General features: G+C 45.3%; 1 protein-coding gene across 1 annotated transcript in view; it reads left to right on the plus strand.

Moving 5' to 3' along the window:
* LOC109919681 (dynamin-1-like) overlaps positions 1–15,201 on the plus strand; it is a 153,354-nt gene that overhangs the window by 42,464 nt on the left and 95,689 nt on the right. The window contains exons 7-8 of the mRNA XM_048613395.1: positions 2,856–2,867; positions 5,876–5,989. Coding sequence (XP_048469352.1) covers positions 2,856–2,867; positions 5,876–5,989 — 126 coding nt within the window. The remainder of the gene's footprint in view (positions 1–2,855; positions 2,868–5,875; positions 5,990–15,201) is intronic.

The following is a 15,201-nucleotide window of genomic DNA, read 5'->3' on the forward strand; positions in this document are numbered from 1 at the left end:
GTGCACACACACAAACGCACGTGCACACACACAAACACACGTGCACACACACAAACAGAAATGCATGTAGAAACAAGCCAGTGCAGGCACAGAAACGCACAGACACAAACATTTGCAGGTGCACATACCCATACACACATACAAACTGTTGTTGCTTCCACCATTGTGCATACCGATGGTAGTATTGACAAGGGGAATGTCATGGCTCACTATTCTGTTGAGTGCAGCATTGGGATCCACAGACCAGCAAGGGCCCCAAGTTCGAAGTCTGTTCTTTCGGAGGGTTGAGTGAGTAAAATAGGCCCAAACAGCTTAGTGCTTCACTGATGCAATGCTTTCCAACATCCGTTGAACCATCTCGCCCTGAAGAACACATTCCCTTCACTCAGTCACACCGGAGCAGGCCTTTCAGCCCATCAACCCTACCAAGCCATTTAATCATGGGTGATAAAACCCTTCAGTGCCTTTTATCCACATTATCCCTGAAACGGTTTACACCACTGGTGACTAGAAATCTGTCAACCCACTGCTTTAAACATCGTCACAGATTGAGTTTCCTGTGGAGCCCTGTGGGGTAGAGAGTCCCAAAGATTCATCACCCTCTCAGTAAATAATTTTCTCTTTGTCTTGCTCTGATGTAGCATTCCCTTTGTTATTAAATTGTGGCCCTTGTTGCTAGACTCCTCAGTCAGGGGAAACCCCTTACCCGCATCTGTCTGTCTGGCTATCCCTTTAAGTATTTCCCAGGTTTCAATGTGACCACCTCTCATTTTCCAAAACTTTACACAACAAGGCACAGATTATTCAGTCTGTCTTCGTTGAATGGATCTGTTATCATGAGAACAAGTCTGGTGAACTTGTGTTGCTCTCCCGCTTTGGCATTAATACCTTTTCTGAGATAAGGGGATCCAAACTGGACACAGTGTTCCAGGTGTAGTCTATCCAAGCCTTTATACAGCTGAAGAGAAACTTCCCTGCTCCTGCACTCAAATCCTCTCAGCAATAAAGACGAACATTCCATCAGCTTTCCTGATAGCTAACTATCTGCTAGCCTTCAGCGAGTGGTCAACAATGACACCTAGGTCCCTTTTCACATCTACGCTTTCCAACCTTTTACCATTTAAGAAATATTCTGTATATCCTACCAAAGTGGATGACCTTACACTTTTCCACATTGTATTCCATCTGCCATGTTCTTGCCCACTCACTAAGCCTGTCCAAATCCTCTCCCTTTTCAGGGAATTCTCCTCGAGTCTGTTTTTCCCCGGATTCCCATTTATCCCCACGTCTTGGGTGAAATTGGACATGGGCGGGGATTCAGTGCTCATGAACTCCGATCACAAACGTACTTAGTATTGTGCCCCAGCCTGTGCCCAGTTTAACACTCACTGTCTCTTCATGGCCACCATTTTTTGAGCGACAGCCCTTGCTCCATCTCTCTTTGCCTCTTCCATTGTGTCACCAGTCTATATGTGGGAGCCAGAACTGCTGGGAATGGATGTAGCTGGCATGGTGCTGGGACCGGAAGGATCACAAACACTCCCTGGAAAACCATTGGAGGGAGGAGCCTTAATTGGTATAACGATTCTCTAGCTCAGGGGGCATCGAGGCCAATTATAGACTGTATTAAGGAAAGGTTAACCCTACTCTGTTCAGCTCCACGCCAGAGGGATAAATTCAAACATCAGATTTGCCTTTATGTTATTGAACGGTGAAGCAAACTTGAATGGCCTACTCCTGCTCCTCATTGAGCCATTTCCAGGCCTCACTGAATATTTCCAGTTACAGGCATAAACTTCAGGGATGTGTGCCAGGGCCTGTGAAGTGAATCCAGACCATTCCAGTTGTTTGAAACCTATGCAATACTTTCCTGTTTCCCTCTTTTTCTCTCTCACTCTCTCTCTTTCTCTCTCTCTCTCTCACTTTCTCTCTTTCTCTCTTTCTCTTCCTCTCTCTCACTCTCTCTCTCTGTTTCTTTTTCTCTCTCTCTCTCTGTCCAACCTGTCAGTGACTAGGCTACAGTTGAAGTGCACGTTTAGCATTTGTGAAAGGGTGTTGCGGCTTTCGGTCATCTTGGGGGAGGATTAGGGGCTGGGGGAGGGGAGGGGGGTGCAGGGGGAAGAGCCTTTGGGTCATGATTCCAATCGGACAACCTGCAAACCATAGCCCAAATGTCCTGAACGTGTGGAAAAGAAATGTGACATTCGCTGCCGATTGCCAAGGAGTCTGGCAAAAATTGGAAGGAGAAATACGACACAGCTACAAATTCTACAGCTACCTCCCCCCTTTTAAGAGCTTTATTCAACTGCACTAGTCTTAAGTTTTTTCTTTCGGTTGCTTTTCTTTTATGCAGTTTTCATTTTTCCTTTCTCATCCAGGTAATGTTTGTGATAATGAAGCTCATTCAAGTGATGCATTTACTAAGCATTAACGCTGGTTCAAATGATTAAAACCAAATTTGAACTCAAATTTCCCTCAAATCTTTGAGATTCTGAAAATATTTCTTTGCTGAGCCATTGAAATCTTCTCATCATTAACAATTTTCTCTTCTCTTTCCCTCAGACCTCCATTTCATTTTTAAAATACGACGCAAATGTTTCTTGTCCATTTAACTTTCCAAGTTTGCCACAGTTTTAAATTATTAGCTGAAGACAGCATAAGCCATGATGGCTTGAATGAGCTGCAAGAAGTAAATGTGTTGTATTTGCTGTAAGTGGTCTGTACTGTAAGCAAATGCCATCCATTATACTAGAGTAATAATCAGGTTCATTTATATTCTCCCTTTCTTTATTGAACCTCCCTCTTGCCACTCCTCTGCTTGGCTTCTTTACATCTGCTATGGTTACTCTGTGAAGGATGAAATCATGGTGAGTATATTGTTGCTGTGGAAACGCAGGTTAAGTGTCGGAGCTACATCTGGGTGGGTTCAAATTTGGTTCGAATCCCACCAAATAAACTCAATTAATGAATCTGCAACATAAAACTAGTCTCTGTAACAGTTACTGTAACACCTGTCATCCACTGTTGTAAAACCCAACGTGATTTGCTGATGCCCTTTAGGGACGGAAATCTACCTTCCTGAACTCTGAAGAAGGGTCATATTTGATGCGAAACATTAACACTGTTTGTCTGCCCACTGATGCTGCCTGACCTTCTGAGTTTCCCCAGCATTTTCTATGTTTATTTCATGTTTCCAGCACCGGCAGTATTTCACTTTTAATCAGCAGCCCTCACTTGGTCCATGTACATGTGACTCCAGACCCACAGTGATGTGTTTGACTGTTAACCACCCTCCAAAATGGCCCAGCAAACCCCTCAGTTCAAGGGCAATTAGGGATGGTCACCAAATGCCAGCTTTGGCAGTGATGTCCACATCCCATGAAAGAATAAAGAGCACAAAGAAAGGTCATCCAGAACAAGAGAGCATGACCTTACCCATTAGAGTTAGGCCACCTAGGAGTGAAATTAAAAATCATTTTTACTCCTTCAGGGAGTGAAATGCTGGAATTCCCTCAATAAACTCTGGATGTTTGGTCTTTTCAAGTTTGGAAATTCTCAAGATGACCACATTTTTTTAGACAGAATATGGAAAACAGATGGATGGAATTGTGGTCCAGATCAACTGTGATCTAATTATGTGGTGGAACAGGCTTAAAGGGGCTGAATGGTCTCCTGACCCTGAGTTCTTGGTAAAGGTTAGGATAAAGAAGATAGTCCCCTTAACACTCTCTCATGACATTACTGAGCTGCTGCTTGAACACTGCCCAAGAGAGAGACATATTGTCGAAGATTTTTTTGTCTTGTCCTCGTCAGGACAAAAGCAAGAATGTCAAATGTCAAACAAATCACAACAATGTAGACCACAAGAGGAAATGGCACTGATTGGTTGGCAAGTCAAATCTGATTGACCAAAGTGTTGTCATGGCTAAAGCTCCCCATGCTCCCAGGTAATTTTAAAAAAGATGGTGAGAGACTGGAAGCTATTGGTTTTGTTTGCAGAGATCAGGTCCCTGGTGTGCGAATATGTGTCACGACTAGCCAGCATAAATGAGCCACATTGTGAGTTTGACTGATTGTATTAAATTGATTCTTAACATGGTTGTTAGTGCACTTTCCCCTCACTATCTCCATGACAACACTTTGGTCAATCAGATTTGACTTGGCAACCAATCGGCACCGTTTTCTCCTGTGCAATAAACTGTAGTGATTGTCTGAAATTGGCCACTCTTGTATCTGTCCTGCTGAATGCAAAGGGGAGAGTGCCAGCAATACTGCCCTTTCTTCAGAAATGTTCGCTTTCCAAGCCGCTGTGTATTTCTGAAACACTCGATGGAGGGTTAAATTCTCTGGAAAGTGAGCCCGCAGTCACAGATGAAGATATTGTCTTTGTCCATTGCTGCTTATGTGAGCTAATTAGCTGTGACTTTGTCAGTGATGGTGCTCTGTATTGAGCGAGAAACGTCTAAGGCAGAGATATGTCTCTTCCTTCCACTGTCTCCCTGACAGGAGGCTGAGCTGACTCAGTTTGTATCACCAGTATATTCTGAGGAAATAATGAAAAGGATGGACTGCCCTTCTCCCTGAACTGTTTGGTAATGCTGGCAAACAACTGGCAACCAATGCATATTTTAATCAAACTGCAGGGTTTTGCTTTAACTGAGTGCTGTGATCCTATCTTCGCTGCAGCATTGTTTCAGTTCCTGGTGGAACCCAGATGTACATCTGCTTGACCATGCGTTTTGTGTGTTTAGTTATGTAGCTTGAGCTCATAGTCAATGGCTCTAGGTCCCTCTGTACAGTTGCATGTTGCTGTTTACTTTTTTTCGTTTTTCTATCTTCCCTTTGTTTTAGCTTTAGCCTTTTTTCACCAATTTGACTGTTGACTCCCCCTCCCAGCTCCCCTCACTGCCCCTCCTTGATGCCTTGTGCTTCCATGAAGAGTGGGTTTGTGCTTTTTGTGTAGGTTTTGATACTGAGCCGAAGTTTAGATGTGATGTATACCTACAGTCGATGAAATTCTGTGTGGATTGGGGGCTGGTTGTGGAATCTTGGGGTGGCTGGGTTAATTTGTTTATTAGGGTGGCTGGATTAACTTGTTTGGTGGGGTGGCTGGGTTAATTTGTTATTGAAGATGGAAATCTCTGCAGTTTCCAATCAAAACTCTCATTGACTCCCACTGGAAAAGACAAAAACCAATTGGGAAACTTGGGGTGGGGGTGGAAACAGACCTCCTCCTTTTCACTGATGGGTTGCCATCATGTGACCTGGCAGGAAGACTTGTTTCGGTTTCTTTCTGAGTCCTATTCCTGTAAAGCACAGCCTTTTACATTTCCTGGTGGCGTGGGCCTATTTCCTATGGGGAAAACTAATAATTGATTCTTTGCCTAACACAGCTTCATTAAATGTTTGCCCATTATCTTTGCCCACACTGGAGGCCCATCTCTCACCAGAGCAGAAAGATAAATGGGACAGAGACCCTGGGAAGTGGGATGGTGTTCTGATCAAAGTGCCTCCCAACCCTGTTTGACTTGTGCTACAGTTTCCAACAATCCACAGAGAAGAATTTGAGTGAGGGTTTTAACCTCAGGAAATGGGAGGGATGATGGTTATAGAGACTGATCGAGTTCCACTCTCTCAAATTTGATCTTGGCATCAAAAACCTTCAAGTTGACTCTAACCTTTTTAATCGACTACCCGTTTTTCTGTATCTGTATAGAGACCACCGTGTTTTCCTTTCTGCGTTTAACTCTCCCGTTAACACGCATTGATTGACACTAGACCGTGTATGAAGCCAGGTCCTGTGTTATACGCCCAAGTTTCTGGGCTGACCTACTATCCTTTCTGAATGTTCATTCTACCCGCCTTCTTGTTTCAGGTGATCAGGAAGGGCTGGCTGACCATCAACAACATCGGCATCATGAAGGGAGGATCCAAGGAATACTGGTTTGTGTTGACAGCAGAGAACCTGTCCTGGTACAAGGATGATGAGGTCAGTTCACCTGTTCCTTTCCTCCTTTGAAACATGCTGGTTAAAGTTGTTCTCATGTTAAAGTGATGGACCCCTGGGACAGAGCAGGATAGGACAAAGATAAGCCCTGCCTCCCCCAGCCAGTGTAAGGCCCACCCAAGGCTGGGAGTTCTGCCCAGGGAGTCATGGTTAGCACCAAAGGCCAGAGGGTTTTCCAGCTCTTTAGATAACAGGGAGCACAGGCTGAAGTATGACAAACAGAGAAAGATTGTGGTGAGATGTAGTGAGTCTCTGTTGTCTCCTGCTCCTGGTCAAGCAACATCCTGATTCTAAAACCCTTCTTGTTCAGATTGCTCCACGATCTCACCCTTTCCTATAATCTTCTCCAAAACACCATAAACTTCCAAAGGATCTGGACTGCTCTAATCCTGACCTCTCGTGCACTCCTTGTTTAGAATCTGTACGGTGTGGAAACAGGCCATTTAGCCCAAGTCCACACCAACTCTCTGAAGAGTATCCCACCCAGACTCTCACCCCTACTCTATCTCTTTTACCCTGCATTTCCCATGGCTAACCCACAAAGCCTGCACATCCCTGGACAGTAAGGGGCAATTTAGCATGGCCAATCCACCTAACCTGCACATCTTTGGACTGTGGGAGGAAACCCATGCAGACACAGGGAGGATGCGCAAACTCCACACACACAGTCACCCAAGGCTGGAATTGAACCTGGGTCCCTGGTGCTGTGAGGCAGCAGTGCTAACCACTGAGCCACCCACCCCCCACTATTCTGGACCTTAGCGTTGTTTTAGGAATAAAGTGGTAGCTTTATTAATCAACTGTTGGAAAGTCTGATCCATTTACTCGTATTTCCTGTTGTGTAAACAGAATTCACAAATTCAGTGTTGTAAAGTATTTCTTTGACCAAAGGTATGGCTCAGAATTTGCTTTTTTTTCTCTATTTACGTGTATGACAATCAGATTTTGACAATGATCAATATTTTGGCCCCAGCATTTAATGGCCTTGTTTGTATATTTGGATAATGTATCACAGTGAGCTGGAGTGCAATATGTTTTACTGGTAACTTACCCATTTGTTTAATGGTTCTTAGAAAAGTTGTTTACAATACAGCCTGTGAGACCATTGTAAATCCAGTGGGTTGTCGTGTAGATTAGATATAAGCAGTAGTTTGATTGATTATAACCTTGTTGTCTGAGGTCTCTGTGCTTGCTGTGAGGACCCTGACTGACCTTTGACTGTCTGAACTTAACTTCATTCACTCATCGCTTCATTTAAACCACCAGTGGGCACCAGTGTTACTATCTCAGCGTCCCCTTATTGTTCGACAACACCGTTGTGGAGTGCCTTGGATTGCTAAAGGAGCTACATAAATTTAAGTTGATCACAGCATCTAAAATCTCCTGCTTGGGAGGGAGGTGGAGGCAGAGTTAACTGAGGCCTTTGATACGGAGTTGAATCCTTATCCGAGGAGGAAGCAATTGCAGGAAACGTTTGGCAGAGTAGGACAAGATGGATTGCAGAGACCTGTCACAGACACAATGGGTCGAATGGCCTTTATCTGTGCTGTAACCATTCAGCACAGTGCAGTCCAGAAGTGACCTGTTCTGCAAGGTGCCTTGTAGCAGTTAGCAGCTTCCTGGTGGAATCCACATTTCTGAGGTGGCTCTGTTAAGAGTAAAAAGCTACACATTATCCTGATTTGTGGAGTGTCTTCATAGAACAACTTGGGAGTGGCACGGTGGCTCAGAGGTTAGCTCTGCTGCCTCACAGTGCCAGGAACCTGGGTTTGGTTCCACCCTCAGGCGACTGACTGTGTGGAGTTTGCACATTCTCCCCGTGTCTGCGTGGGTTTCCTCCGGGTGCTCCGGTTTCTTCCCACAGTCCAAAGATGTGCAGGCTAGGTGGATTAGCTGTGGGAAATGTGGGGTTACGGGATCAGGCTGGGTCGCTTTGGACTCAAAAGATACAAAAGAGAAGTACAGCACAGGAACAAGCCCTTCGGCCCTCCAAGCCTGTGCCAATCATCATGCCCTGACTAAACTAAAAAAACAAACCTTCTGCCCTTATTCGGTCTGTATCCCTCTATTCCCTCCCTATTCATGGAACCATCCAGGTGCCTCTTAAATGTCACCAACGTGCCTGCTTCCACGAACTCCTCTGGCAGTGCATTCCAGGTTCCTACCACTCTCTACGTGAAAAACCTCCCTTGCACATCTCCCTTCAACTTTCCCCTTCTCACCTTGAACCTGTGCCCCCTTGTAATCGAAACTTAAACCCTGGGAAAAAGCCTCTGACTATCCACCCTATCTATGCCTCTCTTAATGTTCTCGACCTCTATCAGGTCTCCTCTCAGCCACCGCCTTTCCAGTGAAAACAACCCTAGTCTTTTTAACCTTTCCTCATAGCCTGTGCCCTCGAGACTGGGCAACATCCTGGTGAACCTTCTCTGCACTTTCTCCAGAGCTTTCACATCCTTCTGGTAATGTGGTGACCAAAACTGCACACAATACTCCAAATGCAGCCTAATGAGGGTTTTATATAGCTGCAACATGTTTTGCCAACTCTTATACTCCATGCCCCGGCCGACGAAGGCAAGCATGCCATGTGACTTCTTAATCACCTTGGCCACGTGTGTTGCTACTTTTAGGGAACTGTGGACCTGCATGGCCAGATCCATCTGTATATTAATGTTCCCAAGGATTCTGTCATTTACAGTATAATTCACACCTAAATTTGATCCTCCAAACTGAATCACCTTGCATTTGTCTGGATTAAACACCATCTGCCATTTCTGTGCCCAAGTCTCCAACCTATCTATATCCTGTTGTATCCTTTCCACAATCATCGGCACGATCAGCAACTCCACTAATCTTTATGTCACCTGCAAACTTACTAATCAGACCACCCACATTTTCCTCCAGATCATTTATATATACTATAACAACAGAGGACCTAAGACTGATCCCTGTGGAACACCACTAGTTACCAGTCTCCAGTCTGAAAAACACTTTTCCACGGCTACCTTCTGTTGTCTATGATCAAGCCAGTTTTGTATCCATCTAGCCAGCCCACCCTGAATCCCACGTGATTTTAGTTTTTGTACCAATCTTCCATGTGGGACTTCATCAAGTGCCTTACTAAAGTCCATATAAACTACATCCACAGCTCTTCTCTCATCAGTTATCTTTGTCACCTCTTCAAAAAATTCGATCAGGTTGGTGAGACATAACCTTTCCCGTATACACCATGCTGCCTGTCGTTAACTAGTCCATTTTCTTCCAAATATGCATATAACCTGTCCCTCAGTATCTTCTCCAACAGCTTCCCCACCACAGACATCAGGCTCACTGGCCTATAATTTCCTGGATTATTGCTGCTTCCTTTCTTAAGCAAGGGAACAACACTGGCTAATCTCCAGTCCTCTGGAACCTCGCCTGTGTTCAGAGAGGATGTGACGATATCTGCTAGTGCCCCAGTTATTTCTTCCCTTGCCTCACGCAGCAGCCTGGGGTAGATCCCATATGGCCCTGGGGACTTGTCTATCTTAATGCAATTTAGGATACCCAAAACTTCCTCCTTCAATATATTGACATTCTCTAGAGCATTCACATACTCATCCCTGACCTCAACATCAGTCATGTCCTTCTCCTTGGTGAATAATGAAATGAAGTACTCATTAAGGATCTCTCCCACTTCCTGTGGCTCCACACATTACTTCCTTCCATTGTCATTGAGTGAACCTACTCTTTCCCTTGCTACCCACTTTCTTCTAATAAATGCATAATAAGCCTTGGGATTCTCCTTGACCCTGTTTGCTAAAGACATTTGATGGCTTCTTTTAGCCTTCCTAATTCCGGGTTTAAGTTCCTTCCTAATTTCTCTATACTCCTCAAGAGCTTCGCAGTTTGTAGCTGCCTAAACCTATCATATGCTTCCTTTTACCTTTTGACTCAGCTTACAATTTTCCTTGTCATCCATGGTTCCCGAATCCTGCCATTCATATCCTTCAGTTTTGGGGAATATGCATATTCTGTACTAAAGCCCTCCCTTCTCCACTGGCTCTGTAGCCACTTGTTCAACTGTACTCTCTCTCTGTTCCTAGCCTCACTAGCCCATGGCACAGGTAGTAATCCTGAGATTACTACCCTTGTAGTCCTGCTTTTTAGTTCCCTACCTAACTCCCTGAATTGTCCTCACAGGACCTCTTCTTTCTTCCTACCTATGTCATTTGTGCCAATGTGGACAATGACTTCTGTCAGTTTTCCCTCCCGTTTCAGGATGTCCTGTACCTGCTCAGAGACATCCAGGGCCCTGGCACCAGGGAGGCAACACACCGTCTTGGAGTCTTGTTCACGGCCACAGAAACGCCTGTCTGTGCCCCGACTATCGAGTCTACTACAATCACTCGCCTGGACTTTGCCTCACCCTGCTCTACAGCAGAGCCAGTTGTGGTACCACAGGCCTGGCTACTGCCGGTACTATCTCCCGAGAGGCTATCCCCCCAACGGTATCCAAAACGGTAACCCTGTTTCAGAGGGGAATAGCCACAGGAGACTCCTGCACTCTTGCCTCTCCTGGCGGTCACCCTATCTGCCTAGACCTGTGGTGTGACCACTTTCCTAAAGCTAGTGTCTATCACTCTCTCTGTCCCCTGTATGTGGCACAGTGTGTCTAGCTCCTTCTCCAACTGAGCCATGCAGTCTGTGAGGAGCTGTAGCTGGTCACACTTCCTGCAGATGTTATTGTCAGGGACCACTTAGCTGCTCCCTGATTTCCCACAACTGGCAGGAGGAGCATACCGCTGCCCCAACTGCCAACTCCACCCTTTTATACTTTAGAAAAAAGATGCTGTCCTCTTTGCAGTACTTTTTTTTAATTGGAGGAAGTCAGGGAGTAGGGGGGAACACTACACTAATGTAGTGTTTCGGGTCTAACCACCCCTTGACACCAGTTCTTCTGCGATATTCAGTCTAGTTGTGGAGACTGCAGTGCCGTCTCCCAGAATTCCTTGCAGTGACGTCTTTGCCGCTGTCGATGGCCAGTTCCCACCCAGTAGGGAATCCATGATTCAACAGGCGGGCCACAGGGGAACAGGGCAGAGGTATCACTGAATACTGTTCACGCAAAAGGGTGATGGATCGCTGAAGCCGAGGATCAGGAGTGGATGGGCGTGAATGTGCATCCAAGCCAACATCAGATCAGCCATGACTTTGTTGAATGACGGTGCAGGCTGGCCTTACCCTGCTCCTGATTCACATGTTCACATATGTCAAAGGAATGACTAGACATTGCAGAGGCTGCTTAGTCTGCAGCTCATCTGTAGAAGCACAGGATCAGAAGGAATGGCCATAATGCCAACTGGGGATTCCACTAAGCAGTACAAAGTATTATCATCATAGAATCCCTATAGTGTGGAATCAGGCTATTCAGCCCATCGAGTCCACACTGACTCTCTGAAGAGCACCCGACCCTAAACCTGTAAGCCTGCAATCCCCATGGCTAACCCACCCAGCCTGCACATCCCTGGAGAGTATGGGGCAATTTAACATGGCCAATCCACCCAACCTGCACATCTTTGGGCTGTGGGAGGAAACCGGAGCACCCGTAGGAAACCCACACAAACGAGGACAATGTGCAAACTCCACACAGACGGTCGGCTGAGGGTGGACAGCAGTGCTAACCACTGAGCCACCATACCACCCATATGTGGGTGTTGCACAAGGAGAAATGTAACTTAGAAGGAAAACAGAATGCTGGTGGAACTAACTGGAAGTGAAGACTAAAACCCGTGCCAATATTATTAAAATTGAAATCCAAATCAACTGCTTTTCTCAAAGGCTGCAGTAATGGGCAATGCTACCACAAGTTAGAGCATTGTTGTCTGTGAGTAGCAATTAAGGTAATGTACAGCTCTTGTTGTAAGCTCCAACATAGCTGGGCAGCATCTCCCACCATCAGTGAGGTGCTGAAAGGGAAATTCTGAATTCAATGCTTGAAAAGAAAGTTGGCCAGGGATTTGGTGTAGGGTGTAAGATATGTCACTAGTTAAATGGTGTCAAAAGATCACTAGCAAGTTTTAAAAGGAAAAAAGTCAGGAAGTGCTGGATAGATGTAGCAGGCCTGACAGCTTCTATAGTAGGCCGAATGTGGTAATTCTGTGATTCTGAGAGGGACACAGTTAATGTTTTGAGTCCAACACAATTCTTCTTCAGAACTCGTTTCCAAAAGAAGAGTCACACCAAGATTCGAAACCTTAAACTTTTGTTTCCCTCTCCATAGATGGTACCAGACCCTCCAGCACTCGCTGGTTTCATTTCAGATCTCCAAGCAGTACTTTCGCTTTTATTCAAAAGGGACAAAACATTTCGTCCTTGGCTTTTGCTGGAGTTGCCGGAGTTAAAGTGAATTAACAATCAGGATGTTGTAAATCGAAAGGGAAGAGGGAAAACATGAATGAGGCAGGTGCTGACGTTATGTGCCGCTAACTCCTAAGCATCAGCTCCTCAGTATGATACACAGTGACCAGGCGTGCACGGTGACCATTTTTACATTGGGATTATAGACTCTGTGAGCAAACACTTGTGATTTGGCCTGGAGAATGGTCAACATGTTCAAGTATCAAGCTTCTAAAATGTACAGCTGATGCCTAGAGGGAGCTATTGTGGTGAGGTGGCAGTGTCCCTACCTCTGAATGAGGAGGCTCAGGTTCAAATCCCACTTACTTACTGCAGAGACGTATACTAATATCTCCAAACTGGTTGAGAAGGAAAGTACAGTAATGACAGGGCTCTTGTGGTGAGGTGATAGTGTCCTACCTTTGAGTCAATAGGCCCGGGTTCAAGGCCCACTTATTTCAGATGTGTGTGATGTTGTCTCCAAACTGGTTGATTAGAAATATGATAACGGAGGGTTTGACAGAGCTCTTATGTTGAGGTGGTAGTGTCCCTACCTCTGATCCAGGAGGTCCGCGTTCAAGTCCCACTTACTCCAGAGGCACCATACTAACATCTCCAACCTGGTTCATTGGATAATATTTCCACCCAATGCCAATGGTGCCCCTTGCTCCATCTAGTGGTAGCAGGCAGCATTATTTCACCTCCCTCAATTCTTGTCCCGTTGTCTTGAGGGATTCTGAAGGTTTGGGTGAGGCATCGATAGTGACCCAGGCCACCAGGGAGAGCTCGCCGGCTCCTTTGCACCTTTTCCGAGAGGGTGCTCGGTGCCATGTCCCATTTCAAAGCAGCGCAGCGCTCCGTCAGTGTTGCAGTCAGGGCCAATGAGTGGGCCGGAGGTGACAGCATCTGATTCAGTGGTGGGTGCAGTACTGAGGCTGACAGCTGAGGGGCACTATTTTTCACCCAGCTGGAAGCGGACAATGCAGGAAACGTGGCAGCTAGGCAGTGTAGCCAGAGATGGGGTAAAGAGCAGAAGAACTACTCACTTGCAAGCAGTGGGCAGCCAATGGAGGGCATTCAAAGGCAGTTTGAGACCTGTTGTTAGAGACCAGCTAGAAATGGCAACCACCTAAAGCTGGTAACTCACACGGAGCGCTGCGCTGCTTTGAAATGGGACATGGCACCAAGCACCCTCTCGGAAAAGGTGCAAAGGAGCCAGCGAGCTCTCACCATCCTCACTTGGAGCGCCATTGCTGCTCCTTCAGTGTTGCTGGGTTAAAATCCTGGCACTCCCTTTCCTAACAGCACTGTGGGTGTCCCTACATCACAAGGACTGCAGTACTGCAGCCTCTACCACCTTCTCCAGGAGAACTGGGGACAGCCAATAAATACTGACCCAGCCAGCGCCACTGACATCTCCAAAATGATGCAAATGTTTTATTTTCACTCATATTTTTTCAAAAAAAGTGTTAAAAAGTAAGTGTTCAGAATGAAACTAAAAGAAATCTGTTTATGTTTTCTGGCCTCTTTGATTTTTCTCCTGGGTGTGGACTCGGCAATGTCTTAATGATTTCATTTTGGAATGATTTCCTCTTTCATTTCTGGAGATCCTTGGAGCATTGTTGAGACTCCTAAGGACAGAATGATTGTTTTTTTTAACGAATTGAGACCCATGAAACGTTTGCAAAGGAATTAGCATTATTATTGAGACTGTGCTTTGAATTACCAACTCATTGTCTAATCCATCCATTTCTTTAATTCCTCTCAAATAGAGCCATACAGTAATACAGCATGAAAACAGGCCCTTCAGCCCAAACTGGTCCATGCTGACCGTAGTGCCCACTCAGCTCATTCCAATTGCCCGCATTTGGACCATATCCCTCTAAACCCTTCCCGTCTGTGCACCTATCAAAATGTTTGTTTAAATGTTGATATTGCACCTGCCTCAACCACTTTCTCTGGCAGCTCATTCGGGATACGCACCATTCTCTGCGTGAAGAAGTTGCCCCTCAGGTCCTTCTTAAATCTTTTCTCTCTCACCTTAAACCTATGCCCTCTTGTTTATCCCTGGGAAAAAGACTATATGTGTTCATCCTGTCTATGCCCCTCATTATTTTATATACCTCAGTGATATCACACCTCATTCTCCTATATTCCAAGGAATAAAGCTCTGGCCAGTCTCTCCCTATAACTCAGGCCTAGCAACATCCTCATAAATATTCTTTGCACACTTTCCAGTTTAACTATGTCTTTCCTATAACAGGGTGACCAAAACTGTACACAGTTCTCCAAGTGCAGCCTCTTCCCTATTGCATCCAATCTTACCCTCTGGTGTTAGTGTGTGTCCAACCAGATGTTTTACCTGCTGTGGCAATGCATATCTTACTTCCAGTAATAACTGGATGTTGATATTATGGTATTGAAGAGTCCAACAGACATTTATTACAGCTAATTATTACATGGAATTGTTACATTCCTCAGGCACATAAGCATCAGGGTTAGCTTTAGCTTTTAAGGTTACAAGAAAGGATTATGTTTCCAGTACAGCGTCATGATTCTAGTGATCCTGAGGTAATATGGAGTATGACATCTTTCTACCTCAGGTCACATGGTATGATGCAGTCATGAAATCATGAGCACACCTCTAAAAGGCACACTAATGTACGTGAGACATAGGACAATGCATCTTAAAGGCACACTAATGTACGTGAGACATAGGACAATGCATCTTAAAGGCACACTAATGTACGTGAGACATAGGACAATGCATCTTAAAGGCACACTAACATATGTAAGACATAGGACAATGCATTTTA

This window comes from Rhincodon typus, chromosome 28 (assembly GCF_021869965.1).
Source record: "Rhincodon typus isolate 14 chromosome 28, sRhiTyp1.1, whole genome shotgun sequence".
Lineage (NCBI taxonomy): Eukaryota > Metazoa > Chordata > Chondrichthyes > Orectolobiformes > Rhincodontidae > Rhincodon > Rhincodon typus.